A 15,720-nucleotide genomic window follows, 5' to 3' on the forward strand; every position below is an offset into this window, starting at 1 on the left:
AGAGGGAATGGCAGATGTAGAATTCTAGAAGGAAGCCTCACTTGTTAGGTGAGAATAATAGTAAAGAGGCCAGTTTGGCTCATTCTTTAGTATATTGGGAGACAATTGGAAAGTTTTGAGGTGATAGTTTTGATGAGGTTTTATTCTCAAGTGTATTGGGAAGTCATTAGGTTTTGTGTAGGCAAGAGGTGTGATATATGTTTAAAAAAGACCACTCTGGCTGCTTTAAATAGACTATAAGAGGCCATGATTGGAAGCAGAGAGACCAGTTAGGAAGTCTGTTGTGCTGGTCTTGCCGAGAGATGAGAGTGTGTGGATCGGGATGCAATTGATGGGAGTTGGGGAAAGTGGTTGGATTCAAGATATATTTTGAGAGTATAGACAATAGGCTTTTGCTGATTTGGAATATGAGAGAAGCATTAAGGACATCTCAAAGAATTTTTGGTCTGAGACATGAATAAATTATTGTGGCATATACTGAAAAAAGAAGGAGCGGATTTGGAGAAGTGCAGGAATTAAGAATTTAGTTTTTTAGCACTTAACATGCCTCACTGAGTTCCTTCTTTCCTATGAGATTATGAACTTCTTGATTCCAGGGACAACGTTTTACAATCTATGTTTAATCAGACCTCAGGACATGATTGGCAAATTGTAGGAACTCAACACTTACTTGTTGATTGTATATATTAATATATGAACAAATGCCCTATTGTAGATGAAAAACCTATTTTCTGTTTAAATTTTAGGATTGAGAAAAGTTAATATTTTCATTCAAACAATTAAAAATCAAGAAAAATTAAAAATGAAGTTATTAATTATTACGAATTGGACTTTTACTTTGTAGGTGGCACATTTTTATAATTCTATTGATCAACAAATGATTCGAAGTCAGAGGCCGATGATGTTACAATCTGCCTTAGCATTTGAACAGATAATTAAGGTAAATGAACTTTTAACTTTATTATAATTAGATTTTACATGTGAAGTGTTTAATTCTTAATTTTCTGGTGTTCCCTTCAGCTTAACATAGCAAATGATCTAGATTTTGTTTTGCTTCCAGGGACTTCCTTCACTCTTAACAAGTAAAACTTTTTTTCCAACTGTACATTGAAGCGGTTAGAATATTTAATATATTTTGGTACTGATTTTGATCAATTGCATTGATATAGATAGAATATGATTTGCATGATGTTATATTCATTTATTCTCTGAAGTTTGAGGTCCTTATACACAAGGTTCCTTAGACATTTTCTACCATCTCCCAATTTTGTAATGTAAGACTTACTTGCTTTTTATTTGTGGTTATTTAAATGTCTATATATAAGAAATTAGGAGTCTGGGTGCAGTGACTCATGCCTGTCATCCCAGCACTTCGGGAGGCCAAGGTGGGTGGATCACCTGACTTTAGGGGTTTGAGTGAAAACAACATGGTGAAACCCCATCTCAACTAAAAATACAAAAAAATTAGTCAGGTGTGGTGGTGGGTGCCTGTAACGCAGCTATTCGGGAGGCTGAGGTGGGTGGATCACCTGAGGTCAGGGGTTTGAGACCAGTTTGGCCAACATGGTGAAACCCATCTCAACTAAAAATATAAAAAAATTAGCCAGGCGTGGTGGTGGGTGCCTGTAATCCCAGCTATTCGGGAGGCTGAGGTGGGTGGATCACCTGAAGTCAGGGGTTTGAGACCAGCCTGGCCAACATGGTGAAACCCGTCTCAACTAAAAAGATAAAACAATTAGCCAGGCATGGTGGTGGGTACCTGTAATCCCAGCTATTCGGGAGGCTGAGGCAGGAGAATTGCTTGAACCCAGGAGGTGGAGGTTGCAGTGGGTCGAGATCGCACCACTGCACTCCAGCCTGGGAGACGGAGTGACTCCGTCTAAAAAAAAAAACAAAAACAAAAAAAAAAAAAAAAAGAGAAAAGAAATTAGGAAATCCTGTAATAGTGTTTAAACTGAATATTACTATGTGACTACTAACTTTTTGAAGTCTGTATTTTTAGTCTTCATAGACATGAAATGTTTGACAAAAATAGGCAGAAGAGGTATATGCCATTTTTTTTTTTCTGTTTGAAAGTGGATAACTAGTTGTGTCAGGGTCCACAGGACCAGCCCAGGTTCTTTTATTTGCTTGGAGGATCCACAGGACTCAGTGTATGGTCATACTCATAGCAGTATTTATTACGGTGAATGCATATAAAGCAAAATTAGCAAAGAGAAAGGTGCATGATGGGGTGAAGTCCCAAGAAAACAGGTACAGACTTCTAAGAGTCCTGTCCCAGTGGAGTCACACAGGGTGTACTTATTTTTTGCAGCAACAAATTGTAACACATGTGAAATCTTGTGTTACTGCAGAAGATCATTAGAGACTCAAAACCTAGGTTTTTATCAGGGGTGGTCACGTAGACACTTTCTGTCTAATGTGCACTGAAATTCCAAACTCCCAGAAGGAAAGCAAATATTCAGCATAAACCATATTATTCAGGTACAGTGAACCACTCTTATCAGTTAGAGTGGTAGGAACTCTTCTGAAATCTAAGTTCCCAAATGCCAGCTAAGGGGATTCTTTTAAGCAGGTCTTTTGAAGGATGGTAGTCAGACCTGCTATGTTAACTCTTTTCTGCACACTAGTTCTCAAGCTTAATAATTCTACAATTTATATTATTCATATTATAGATGTTATTAAAAGCACTTTTTTTCTTGTTGGCAGAGATTAACATGAATTTATAATGCAAAATTTAAAAACATAGGTAAACAAAAATAAAAAAATGTTGTATAATCATACCATCAAGAAATGACCATTTAAAAAAGTCTGGTATATATCCTTTTAAATATTTTTCTATGCATATTTTTGAAAATGTATTCATATTTTTAAAAAGTATGCATAGTTTTGGAAATGGAATCACACTTCATTATTTTTTACCTTTTTTCCCCTAATGTATAGATCATTTTAGTTGTAAGCCCTTACAACTTTTTCTTCGAATAAATTTGTTTAAAATAACGTCTGTGGTATTTCTGAGGAGGAAACTTATTTTGCAGAATTGTGTTGTGAGAAGTAAATAATTATATTTAACATGTTAAATGAGACACAGTAGTGCTTATAAAACTAGGATAGGTGTAGAGAGAACATTAAGGTTCTGTGTGATGCGCTGTCTACTTACTATATTTCAGAAAATTAGACTGTAATTTATTTATTTTCATATTTTCAAGTGATAGAACAGTAAGTGGTATATAGTAATTAGTCAGTAAATACTTTGTAATTCGTCAGCTATTTATTGAGCATCTCCTATAATCCAGAGACTTACTATGCCTTCATTGACCACTTCAAGTGAAGTATAGAAGCTTTTCTTCTATTTAGGTTTCTTCACTCTCTCTACTTTGATATATTTGTCTTAAATATTTTCCCTATATACATTGAAACTACATCAGATGGTGTTAGAATTTTCCCCCCAATCATCAAATACGATTTAAGAAACTCGTGACAAAAAGGATAGTTTATTGTATAGTTATATTTTTTACTTATCCTAATATTCTTTTTTTTTCCTGAAGTTCTGTGCTCCTTTTGATATTTTTTCTTTCTTTAAAGAACTAACTTCCTTTAGCCATGGTTTAAGATTAGGTGTGCTAGTGACAAATTTGCTTATCTTTCCTTTGTCTGATAATATTTTCCTGTTTTCCTTTTCATCCATTCCTGAAAGATATTTTAACTAGATATAAAATGCATATTTGACTTTTTTTTTTAGCACTTTAAACATTTTCCACTTCCTACTGGCATCTGTGATTTCAGCTGACAAACTGTTGTCATTCAAATTTGTATTCCTTTCTGAATAATGCATTGTTTCTCTTTGGCTCCTTTCAAGTTTTCAAAGAACCTTCGTCTTTAGTTTTCAGAAGTTTAATTATTGTCTAGGAAAGCATAGAATCTTTTTAAAGTTTATCCTATTTGGAGTTTACTCAGCTTCTTGAATCTGTAGGTTTATGTCTTTTGCCAAATTTGTTAGGTTTTCAGTTACTGTCTTTTGAATGTGTTGTTTTTCTCTCTTCTTTTAGGAAGCATGTATATATATAAAATCCCTGGAAGCTAATATACATATTAACTCTTTTTTTCTCAGAACCTCTGTTCATTTTTCCCTTTATGTTCTCTTTGTTGTTCAAATTAGGTAAATTCCATTGATTTGTTCTCAAATGTACTGATTATATCCTCTGACATCTCCACACTGCTACTGAGCCCATCCAGCCAGTTTTACATTTCTGTTATTGTATTTTTCAGTTCTATATATTCCATCTAGTTTTTTTTATAATTCTATTTTTTTACTTGAGATTTTCTGTTTTTCAGTAGTTTCAAGAGAATTTATAATTGCCTGTTGAAGCATTTTTATGATGGCTGCCTTAAAATCCTTGTCAGATAATTCTTATATCAGATTCATTTCAGAGTTCACATCTGTTATGTTTTCTCATTCTAGTTGTGATTTTTTTTAGCTCTTGGTAACACAGGTGATTTTCCCTTATATTCTGGTCATTTTGGATATTATGATGCACTGTATAATATTTAATTTTTATATTTTAGAAAGCAGTCTCTTTGGTGAGAGGCTTGGGTGTGTGCATGTGTTGAGTTTCCTGCTGGGCCCTACGGTATCAAAGTGGAGCATTTGTACACTGAATCATTGCAGATTAGTGGAATGGAAGTTTAGTGCTCCATTTTACTTTACTGATACCTTGTTGTGAAAGTGAGGCACCAACTTGGAGGCACCTTATTGCCTCCGAGCTGTGGTTTAAGCTCAGCTCCCTTCTGGACCCTGTTGACTTTAGGGAGGAGGAGTCGAGGAGTGGAGGGCAGATTCACACCTTTCTGTTGCTATGAGTGGGGGTGGGAGCTCAACTCCTTGGTTCAGCCTCATGAATATTACCTTGGCAAGGGGATTGGAGCACTGCCTGCTTTTGCCAAGTAGGTGATGGAAGATCAACTTTCTACTTAGTCCCACTGAAATGGTAGAAAGGGGTGATTTTCTCTTTGGTGTTAAACTGCGGTAGGATGTGTATTGCTAAAAACATTTTCTGTTGTTAGGCTGCTGTTTTCCTACCCCTTTATGGGCTTCTCCTGGAGCTTTTTTTAGTCTATGCCTGTAAGTGGTTCCCGACTGGAAGCTTCTCCAGTGCCCTGTCCTGGATGTATAGGAGATAATATGGAAACCCAGGTTTGTCGTGCCTTAATTCCTGAGGTTTCTAGGTTGTCTGCTTTTTTCATTCTTCCTTTCCGTCACCCTATGCGTGTTTGTTGTGTTATGTCTAGGGCTTTTCAGTTGTAAAAGGGAGAAGCTGGAAGAAATGGGCTACTCAATCTTTGCCAGACTGTCTTATCATTTATAAAGTGGAAAATTACTATGTGCTTTCTTTATTGCAGGTCAGAGTTGGGGATAATTGAACTTTTGATATAGAATATTGAAACTTTTGGAAAAAAGAAATACATATGCATACTAAAGGTTATTTATTGTACCATAGAATTCAAAAACAGGAAGTGGAGGGAAATCACAGATTACTTGGGATAATCCTAAAGAATTAGAAGGCTATATCCAAAAACTCCAAAATGCTGCTGAACGGCTTGCTACTGAAAATAGAAAACTGAGAAAATGGCACACTACATTTTGTGAAAAGGTATATTTTGTTTATAAAATTGAATAAACTATGAATGATATTATTTAAAAAGTCATTAAGATACAATTTTTAAAAACTTATTTTGGAATAATTTGAGACTTAAAGTTGCAAAAATAGTACAGAGAAATCACAATTCCCCTTTGCCCAAATTCCCTGTTGTTAACAACTTATATAACCAGAGTAGTTGTCAAAACCAGGAAACAGACTGTTTTCAATTTTACAATTTTCCACTAATGTTCTTTTTTTTTTTCTAGGATATAATCTAGAATCCAATTCTGCATTTAGTTGTTGAGTCTCTGTAGCCTCACTCTCCTCAGTCTTTTCCTTATTTTTCATGACTTTGATGAGTACTGGTCAGTTATTTTGTAGAATCTCTCTTGATTTGGGTTCATATGATGTTTTCCCATATTAGATTGGGGCTGTCCTATTTTGGCAGGAATGGCACAGAAGTGATGTTTTGCCCTTCTCAGTAGATTGGTCAAGTATTGATATGTCTTGTATAGATCAAGTTAAGCTTGATCACTTGTTTAAGGTGGTATCTGTCAGGTTTCTCCACTGAAAAGTTACTATTTTTCCGGCAATATTTTGAGACTAGTATGCTCTAATTTTTCATAGGTGGTTGTTCTTATGAATATTGATCTGCTTCGGCAGCAGCAGCGTTGGAAAGATGGATTACAAGAATTGAGAACTGGCTTAGCAACTGTAGAAGCGCAGGTAGAGTATGTTTTATTTTGTGTGTATACTTCGAAATATGACCTTTTCAGAATGCAAATACAATATATGAATTGCCGAGAAGTTCATAAAAGTTACCTTTAAATCTTGCCAATAAATTCCTAATATATTTATAATTTTTGACTGAATTATATATAAAGACCATATATGAACGATCAATTTACATTTAAAAATATAAAAATAAGTTCCTAAAGTGTCCTATGGAATGCCAAATTCCTGAATTCAGAATCTGTAGATTTTTGTCTTGGTATTTAAATATCTATCACTTGCTAGTTCTCTTTTAGGTGATTGTGACATCCGTAAAAAACAAAGTTAAGTTTAGGTAGAATCCTAATGATTGAAATAATTTTATTTCAGATTTTTTTTTCCTTTTTGGAGGTAAAATTTGAGTTCTATTCATATTTTGTTATAATAGTTGATGCATATAAAGGTGGCTAGCACAAAGCCTGCTACATATAGATGGTGATGGAATCTTAGCAGAATATGAGTTAGATGTCTCACACATTTACATATATTTAATATTTTTCAGTTTTTATAACTTCAAGAAAAAGCAAAAGTACTAGAATTGATATATTTATGGTTGTATAGAAGCAAAAATGTATGTACATTCTTATGAGCAATCTAATATTTTAAATCTCTTATGTTTTAAAATATGTAGTAGATTTACATTATGTAAGAAGTGGGAGGGGAAGAGAAGAGCTATACTTGATGGGAATTTTTGAAAAAGGACTAAGAAGTTCATAAAATAAACCAGTATTTGTGGTACTACATCCTAAAATACATAAAATAAAGTCCAAATATAAAAGTCATTTGATATTTGCTTGCTTTTTAAATTGTGCTGATCTTTTAAAATACTATTTATAAGTATGAAGATTAGATTTTCATGTGTCTCTAAATAAGCTTATACAGAGAGTGACAAAGATGTACCTGTTTTCACATATTTGAAATAAGTTGGTTTTATTTTTGTGATTATAAATGTGCATTATGTGACATGAAAGTATCAAATGAAAAATCCATTCTACTGCCTAATTTCTAAATTAAAAATGTGAATGTAACATATTAGGGATTCCAAGCAAGTGACATGCATGCATGGAAACAACACTGGAATCATCAACTGTACAAAGCTCTGGAGCATCAGTACCAGATGGGCTTAGAAGCACTTAATGAGAATTTGCCAGAAATAAATACAGATTTAACTTACAAGTAAGATGTTTTTTAAAACTCAATTTAATATTCAATGTGTAATTTTCGAATAATTTATGTTTTAAAGTTATTTATTTACTTTTAGACAGGGACGATTACAATTCATGCCCCCTTTTGAAGAAATCCGGGCTAAATATTATAGAGAAATGAAGAGATTCATCGGCATTCCAAATCAGTTTAAGGGAGTGGGTGAGGCAGGAGATGAATCTATTTTTTCTATTATGATTGATAGAAATGCAAGTGGATTTTTGACGATTTTCAGCAAAGCAGAAGATCTGTTTAGAAGATTGTCAGCTGTTTTACACCAACATAAGGTATAGAACATGTAATGTTCCATCCTTGCATCATAAAATTATTTCTGATTGATTGAATTTACATTAAGTGTATACATTAGTAGTTTATCTTGTGTGGCATAACATTAAAATATGGCAAACCAGAGAGCTGGATCCGTAGATACTTATACAACCTAGCTTGATACTGCAGAAGAGAAAAAAGTTATGGGAAATTTTTTTTTCTTTGATTATTTTGTGGCAATTTTGAAACTTGTTTTTTTTTGCTTTTTATTTTTTAGAATTGTTGTGTCAACTTGGTGGTTTAGGCATGGTGGCTCATGCCTGTAATCCCAGCACTTTGGGAGGCCGAGGCTAATGGGTCACTTGAGGTCAGGAGTTTGAGACCAGCCTGGCTAACATGACGAAACATCATCTTTATTAAAATATAAAAATTATCTGGGCGTGGTGGCAGGCACCTGTAAACCCAAGTACCCTGGAGGCTGAAGTAGGAGAATCACTTAAACCAGGGAGGTGGAGGTTTCAGTGAGCTTAAATTGCACCACTGCACTCCAGGCTGGGTGACAGAGCAAGACTCCATCTCAAGAAAAAAGAAAAAAATTGTGTCAATTTAGAATGTGATATGGTTCTGTTGTGTCAATTTTAATTCTTCTTCTGAAGCCCTCAAATGTTACTGAAATCAGAGTGATTTAAGAGCTTATTTCTGTTTAAGTATATCATCCCAACTAACTTTAAGTATAAACTAATTGTATTTCTCATTTGTATTGATCCTAGACATATGATGAGAATTTGACCGGTTTCTTAACTGCCACTGCAATACTTCCATGTCTTAGATTTCTAGGATGAATCTGGACACTTTCAGATTTGTAGCCTATAGTGACTCTTGGTTTTACAGAAGTGATTCCACCTTTGAAGTTTTGTATATATTTAATTTGAGAAGATAATCTAAACAGAGGGTTTATATAATTTTCTTTTAAAAAGTTTATGATCACTGCATTTGTGTATTAAATCTCTTTTTTTCTGTTTATTCTTTAGGCTGTGTGGTAATGATTATATTATTTAAATTGACACTTGAATACCTCATATTTGCCTCTTTTTGTTGGTTTTACTAGTTGGATCTATTCTATTATACGTTAACGTATTGGTTCTGTGTCTTTAATGATACATTTTTCTTTCTTTAAACAGGAATGGATTGTAATTGGGCAAGTTGATATGGAAGCTCTGGTGGAAAAGCATCTTTTTACTGTACATGATTGGGAGAAAAATTTTAAAGCATTAAAAATAAAAGGGAAAGAAGTAGAACGACTTCCAAGGTATTGGAGGTTAATGTATTACTTACGTACCATAATAATTTTTTGACATGGACAGTAAGGGAGCTCTCTACTTAGTGGTGTTGAAGTCAGATCAGCTTCTTGCCTCCTCTAGATCTCAGCTATAACACTTGAGTATCATCTAGGTAGGGCATTACAGAGAATAAAACAAGTTTTCCTTCTAGAAGCTCTGCTGGCTGAGACCCGTTAGGTAGAATAGACTGAAGAAAGAGGCTTTTATCTTGATCTGGTATGAGGAGCTATGTTTGATATGCATTGGCACAATCTCAGTTTGGTTAGAAGCTACTGGTGAGAGCATACCAGAGAATATAAAGCTAGTGACATTTCACTCTGCTTTTGTACTGCTCTGCTTCCTTTCAAGATGCACAACATAGTGCTGCATTTAGATATTGCCCTAAATGTGGATAAAAGCCTCTAAGGGGCAACTCAGATACTTGAGAATATGGCCTCCTTGGATCTGAAATACTCAACACCAGAACCACTCTTAGCAATAAGTTCCATGAAAGGCCTTGTGTAATCATGCATATATCACCTATAAAGGATATCACTTTTATTAATTTATGTTTTCATTCCTTCGATAAATACTTAGTGTTTATAAAATGCAAAACTTTGTGCTTTAGGAGTACAAAGAGGAAGAAGACAGAGGACCTGAGATGAATTGCTTATTCTCTGGTAGTGGAATAAGACAAATATATTTGATGATTAATTCAAGTACACATAGGGGTTAAGTAAGTGGGCTCTGGAGTTAGGTAGCTGTTACCAGCTGCATGACTGACAGTCATTGAAATTGTGAACCTAAATTTCTTTAGCTTTAAAATATTAGCAACAATAGTTATTAATCTCATAGTGTTTTGAGGATTGAGTAATTTCCATATAGTAACTGGCACAGGGTATGTTTTCAATAAATGTGAGTTACTTTTAATTGTTATTAATATCAGGTGGAATAGTCTATATTCCATATTAGGACTGAATTAAAAGTATGGGGATTCAAAGGATGATGATATCCCCTCTGTCTGGGGCAAAATCAAGGAAAATCTTTGTTAGGATAGTAACACTTGAAGTAGGATTTTGACAGGTGCAAATGAAAATGGGAGGGTAAAAAACAACCTCTTAGCAAAAGGAATTGTGTGCTGAAAATATGAAGTTGGTTAATTGAAAATTGTATTAGAGTTAATGTTTTATTAGGGACTAGAGGGAGATGATCCTGGAAAGGTATAGATAAGGTACACAAAATAGAGAATTTGGATTTTATTCATTTTGGGATGATTAGCTTTGAAAGAGTTCTAAACAGGAGTGTGTCAGTACCAAAGCTGTTCATTAGGAAATTTAATCTGGAAACATAGATACATGGTGGGATAAAGAGATCCTGGAGGCAGACCAGCTAGTCTGTCAGTCTTCCAGAAGACCAGTAATAATAATGATAATAATAATTATTATTTGAGACAGAGTCTTGCTGTGTCACCCAGGCTGGAGTGTAGTGTCATGATACTTGCTCACTGCAACCTCCCCCTCTTGGGTTTAAGTGATTCCCCTGCCTCAGCCTCCCGAGTAGCTGGGACTATAGGCGCACGCCACCACACCCAGCTAATTTTTTGTATTTTTAGTAGAGGCAGGGTTTCATTATGTTGGCCAGGCTGGTCTCCAACTCTTGACCTCAGGTGATCTGCCCACCTTGGCCTCCCAAAGTGCTGGGCTTACAGGCATGAACCACCACAATCAGCCTTAATAATTAATTGAATTACCTTATTGGATCTCAAAATGAGGAGGAGGAAATAGTATGAGGAATTAAGAAGTCTTATTTATTGGAGGAAGATGAGGGAGTAGGAATAGGAAGAGACAAATGACTTGAGGGTTTGAGCATGGGTGATTTGGATACCGGTAGTACCATTAACATTAGTTTAAAGTAAGGAAAAGATAGTGCTTTTGTAGTGCTTGCACATGGGGTTTTTCTTCTGTATTGGATCTTGCTTTTGATCCCAATCTTGACCATCTTCTTTAACTTAATGCTGTCACCTGACTGCATAGGAACCTCTACTGCTACCTGTACTATTTTTTTGTCCCTTACTTTAGATAGCTTTCCTATTTATGATCCTTACCAAAAGAAAAAACCAAAAACAAAAACAAAACAACAACGCCTATCTCACATTGTTTTTCATTTTGCCATTTCTTGCTAACAAATTAACATGTATTCATCTAAGTGAATACACACATATGCACATACAAACACACACATTTTATTGGTACTTTTTGGAAATATGCTGTAAGATTAGAAAAGCTGTATTATTATGATATGTTTTAGATAGTATCATAAGAAAATAATTTTTGAATATGCATCTTTGATATATGAGTCATCTTCCATTGCTATCTATGGCTGAACAGAATCTCAGTTTCATATTGTGAATATTTTCAAATGAAAGATGAATGTTAGCCTTGTCCACAACATTCTGTAGTGAGTAAAACTTCTTTGCTGTAATTATATCACTTTATGTTAATTCATTAGCAAAATACAGTATAGTATAATCTTTTAGGTTTTCCAAAATCACGTATCTTCATGTATCAAATATCGGAAATCATGACTCTTTATGTGTCAGGATTTCAGATATTTTATAATTCTGTGTGTCAAGAAAATTGGCTGTTATATATAGCTTTTGGTTGTTAAGAACTGTAGTTTAAACTTCTCCAGCTAGTAGGTAATTGAGAATAAATAAGTAAAACTTTAAAAGAAAATTATATTTTAAAATAAAATGGTACGTAATTAAAACATATAATTTGCCTCTTAAGGATCTCACCTGGCTCTATGCTTTAAGAAAGGCAAATAGCTTTCCGAATAATCTTTTTGACCAAAGTTTTGAGATTTGTTTTAACTCTGTATAATTGAAGATAAATATGAGACTTTCCTCAGATGAATGAGTCTGGTTCAGCTTCTCTTTGCTTAGAATGTTACAATTTGCATTGGGGTGCAATGGAAATAATTACTTGTTTAAAACTTTATCCTTGTTTTCTGATTATTAAAATAGTACATTTGTTTTATAACTTGTTTTAAATATAGTAAAGTACAGAGACAATTCCTGTTAATATTTGATGTTTTGGACATATTAGTACATACACTTATAAAATATAGATTGTATTATATCCTGCTGTTTGTTTGTTTTTTTTTTGAGACTGAGTCCTGCTCTGTTGCCCATGCTGGAGCGCAGTGGTATGATCTCGGCTTACTACAACCTCTGCCTCCTGGGTTCCAGCGATTCTCCTGCCTGAGACTCCTGAGTAGCTGGGACTACAGGCGTGCACCACCATGCCTGACTAACTTTTATATTTTTAGTAGAGACAGGGGTCTCACCGTGTGGGCCAGGCTGGTGTTGAACTCCTGACCTCAGGTGATCCGTCTGCTTTGGCCTCCCAAAGTGCTAGGATTACAGGCCACCACGCCTGGCCTATCCTGCTATTTTTATGGAATACTATTTCACTGATATTTTGCAATGTTATTATCTGCATGTCAAAAATGTGATTTTTAATTATATGTATATATAAAAATTTATTTTGCCATTTCTATGTTTACCTTGTTTCAAACTTTCCACTATTATAGTTAGTGCTTTCAAGAAAATACTTGTGTATAAATCTTGGAGTCTGCCTTGAAATTTTTCTTAGGATAAATTCTAAAGGTAGAGTTGTTAAGACAAAGGATATGCCAATTTAAAATTATTTGACATATACATTGCTCTTTACAAAGATTGCGTTGTTTTATATTCTAACAGTTCTGGGAATTCAGTTTGCCCACACAATTGAAGATTCAAAGTAACCATTCATAAGGTTTTTTTCAGTTTGTTAAGTGTACAATGGTGTCTCGTCATTTTATTGTTTTAGTACTTTAACAGTCTAAATTTACTTTCTATCTATATTTAATTTTGCCTTGTTTTTATTGTTTGCATTTTGGCTGCAGGATAATAAATTTATTTTATAAATATTTAAATAGGTGTATTACATGCTGTGACAAGAGGGACTCATTAATATTTAAATATATTCTTTTGATACTTTAGTAATTCATAATGTACCACCTTTTTTTGAAGCTGATATGCTGGATGATTAAACTTGTAGTATTATAACAAAATCACTGTTCAATGAAAAACTTCAAAATAGTATGTGTAAGGCATTTTTGCTAAATTTAATCTAAATGTGCTTAAAGATCACTATGTTACTATTGACATACCTTTTTAAGTGTATTACACGAAATCGTTATTATATGAGACTCTTTTCCTCTAATTAGTCTTTTCTATGTCAAAATATGTCCATTGACATTTTTCAGTGCTGTCAAGGTAGATTGTTTAAATATTAACTGCAACCCTGTGAAGACTGTGATCGATGATCTCATCCAGAAGTTATTTGATCTGCTTGTTCTTTCTTTGAGGAAGTCCATACAGGGTAAAGACACATTTTAATTTTTATTTTTACTTAATTTGATATGTAGAAGCATGTACTTTGAGAGTTATAAAATGTGAATTTCAATGATCATTAAAAACCAAAACTGAACTAATTTAAAAAAGGCAGGAAAGTCCATATTCAATCTTCAAGAAGTCTAAAATGAAGACATCTTTATTATTTGCAGTCTGAGCTAGTATCAGATTGTTGCATACGTAATTGAGAAAGATAGGTAATTCTGGTGTAATGTATTTCTGCTTATCTCCTCAAATGACAAAGTATTTTTCAAAATACCACACAGTTTCTTCTTTTTCCTTTAAACTGAGATGTTTTAGTATGTTATATAAAAGATGAAATATGTTCAGTAAAACTTACTAAAAATGAGTGCATTTCAAGCTTTTCTTAACATTTTTAAACAACGCAAAGCGACTAAACTTTCATGGGAAGAAATTTCTTTGCTTATTCCACATCTTGAAATTTTGTTTTATGAAAGCAAATGATAATTTAGAACTTATTGTATTCCATATACTGATTACTTCTACCACCCCTTGATTTAGAAATTATGTAATTTAGTATTTTTGATGGTAATAATTACATTTCTTGTATTTCAATGTTACCACTCAGCTCATTTACATGAAATTGATACATTCGTTACTGAGGCTATGGAAGTCTTAACAATTATGCCCCAGTCTGTGGAAGAAATTGGTGATGCAAATCTACGATATAGTAAGTTACAAGAACGGAAGCCAGAGGTGAGAATCACAAAGTAATATTATTATTATTACTTTCTTTTTTTTTTTGAGTTGCAACCTACAGTTATAATTCTAAAGGTAATAGAGTGAATTATTTAAGTTTATTCTTACTCTGACATGCCACATCATAAAACAGACTGAAAATATATCTAAAAATAATACTAAGTGTTGCTGTTACTGTTTCATTACACTAATAGTGCATCAAAAGTCTATTTACTTATTTACTTACATATTTATTTTGAGACGGAGTCTTGCTCTGTCACCCAGGCTGGAGGGCAGTGGCGCGATCTCGGCTCACTGCAACCTCCACCTCCCAGGTTCAAGCGATTCTCTTGCCTCAGCCTCCCGAGTAGCTGGGACTGCAGGCACATGCCAACATGCCCGGCTAATTTTTGTATTTTTAGTAGAGGCGGGGTTTCACTGTGTTGGCCAGGCTGGTCTCGAACTCCTGAGACCTCATGATACGCCTGCCTTGGCCTCCCAAAGTGCTGGGATTACAGGTGTGAGCCACTGCACCTGGCCTTATTATTACTTTTTACTGCATGGAAGATGTTTAAATTAGGTAATTATATGTCATTGTTTACAAATATATAATCTCAACATTATAAGGAGGTCCACAATAATCTGGCTCAACTGGTTAGGTCATGATTAGACTCTTGGCTGGGCATGGTAGCTCACGCCTGTAATCCCAGCACTTTGGGAGGCCGAGGAAGGCAGATCACGGGGTCAGGAGTTCAAGACCAGCCTGACCAACATGGTCAAATCCCATATCTATTAAAAATACGAAACTTAGCCGGGTGTGGTGGTGGGTGCCTGTAATCCCAGCTACTCAGGAGGCTGAGGCAGGAGAATCTCTTGAACCAGGGAGGCGGAGGTTGCAGTGAGCTGAGATCGCACCACTGCCCTCCAGCCTGGATGACAGAGCAAGACTCCGTCTCAAAATAAATATGTAAGTAAATAAATAAATAGACTTTGATGCACTATTGGTGTAATGAAACTGTAACAGTAATACTTAGTATTGTTTTTAGATACATTTGCAGTCTGTTTTATGATGTGGCATGTTAGAGTAAGAGCAAACTTAAATAATTCACACTATTTCCTTTAGAGTTATAACTGTAGGTTGCAAAAGTATGAAGTTAAGAGCTAAACTAGGAGTACACATACACACATGCATATATAATGGAAGAGCTCATAATTAAATACAAAGAAGAATGGTAAAGATTCATGGAAAACTATCCAGAAGGTTAGAGCCCAGAATAGACAGGCCAAAGTTTTATAACATCATAGATGATTTTAGTTATGTTTGGAGCAAGAAAGAGAAATAATTCAAATTAGTATACAAACT

At 34.4% G+C, this 15,720-nt stretch overlaps 1 protein-coding gene across 1 annotated transcript in view; it reads left to right on the forward strand.

Moving 5' to 3' along the window:
* DYNC2H1 (dynein cytoplasmic 2 heavy chain 1) overlaps positions 1-15,720 on the forward strand; it is a 385,005-nt gene that overhangs the window by 18,627 nt on the left and 350,658 nt on the right. Inside the window, exons 13-20 of the mRNA XM_030918805.1 lie at positions 845-940; positions 5,499-5,651; positions 6,267-6,365; positions 7,447-7,586; positions 7,672-7,900; positions 9,062-9,189; positions 13,511-13,626; positions 14,248-14,375. Coding sequence (XP_030774665.1) covers positions 845-940; positions 5,499-5,651; positions 6,267-6,365; positions 7,447-7,586; positions 7,672-7,900; positions 9,062-9,189; positions 13,511-13,626; positions 14,248-14,375 — 1,089 coding nt within the window. The remainder of the gene's footprint in view (positions 1-844; positions 941-5,498; positions 5,652-6,266; positions 6,366-7,446; positions 7,587-7,671; positions 7,901-9,061; positions 9,190-13,510; positions 13,627-14,247; positions 14,376-15,720) is intronic.

This window comes from Rhinopithecus roxellana, chromosome 15 (assembly GCF_007565055.1).
Source record: "Rhinopithecus roxellana isolate Shanxi Qingling chromosome 15, ASM756505v1, whole genome shotgun sequence".
Taxonomy (NCBI): Eukaryota; Metazoa; Chordata; class Mammalia; order Primates; family Cercopithecidae; genus Rhinopithecus; species Rhinopithecus roxellana.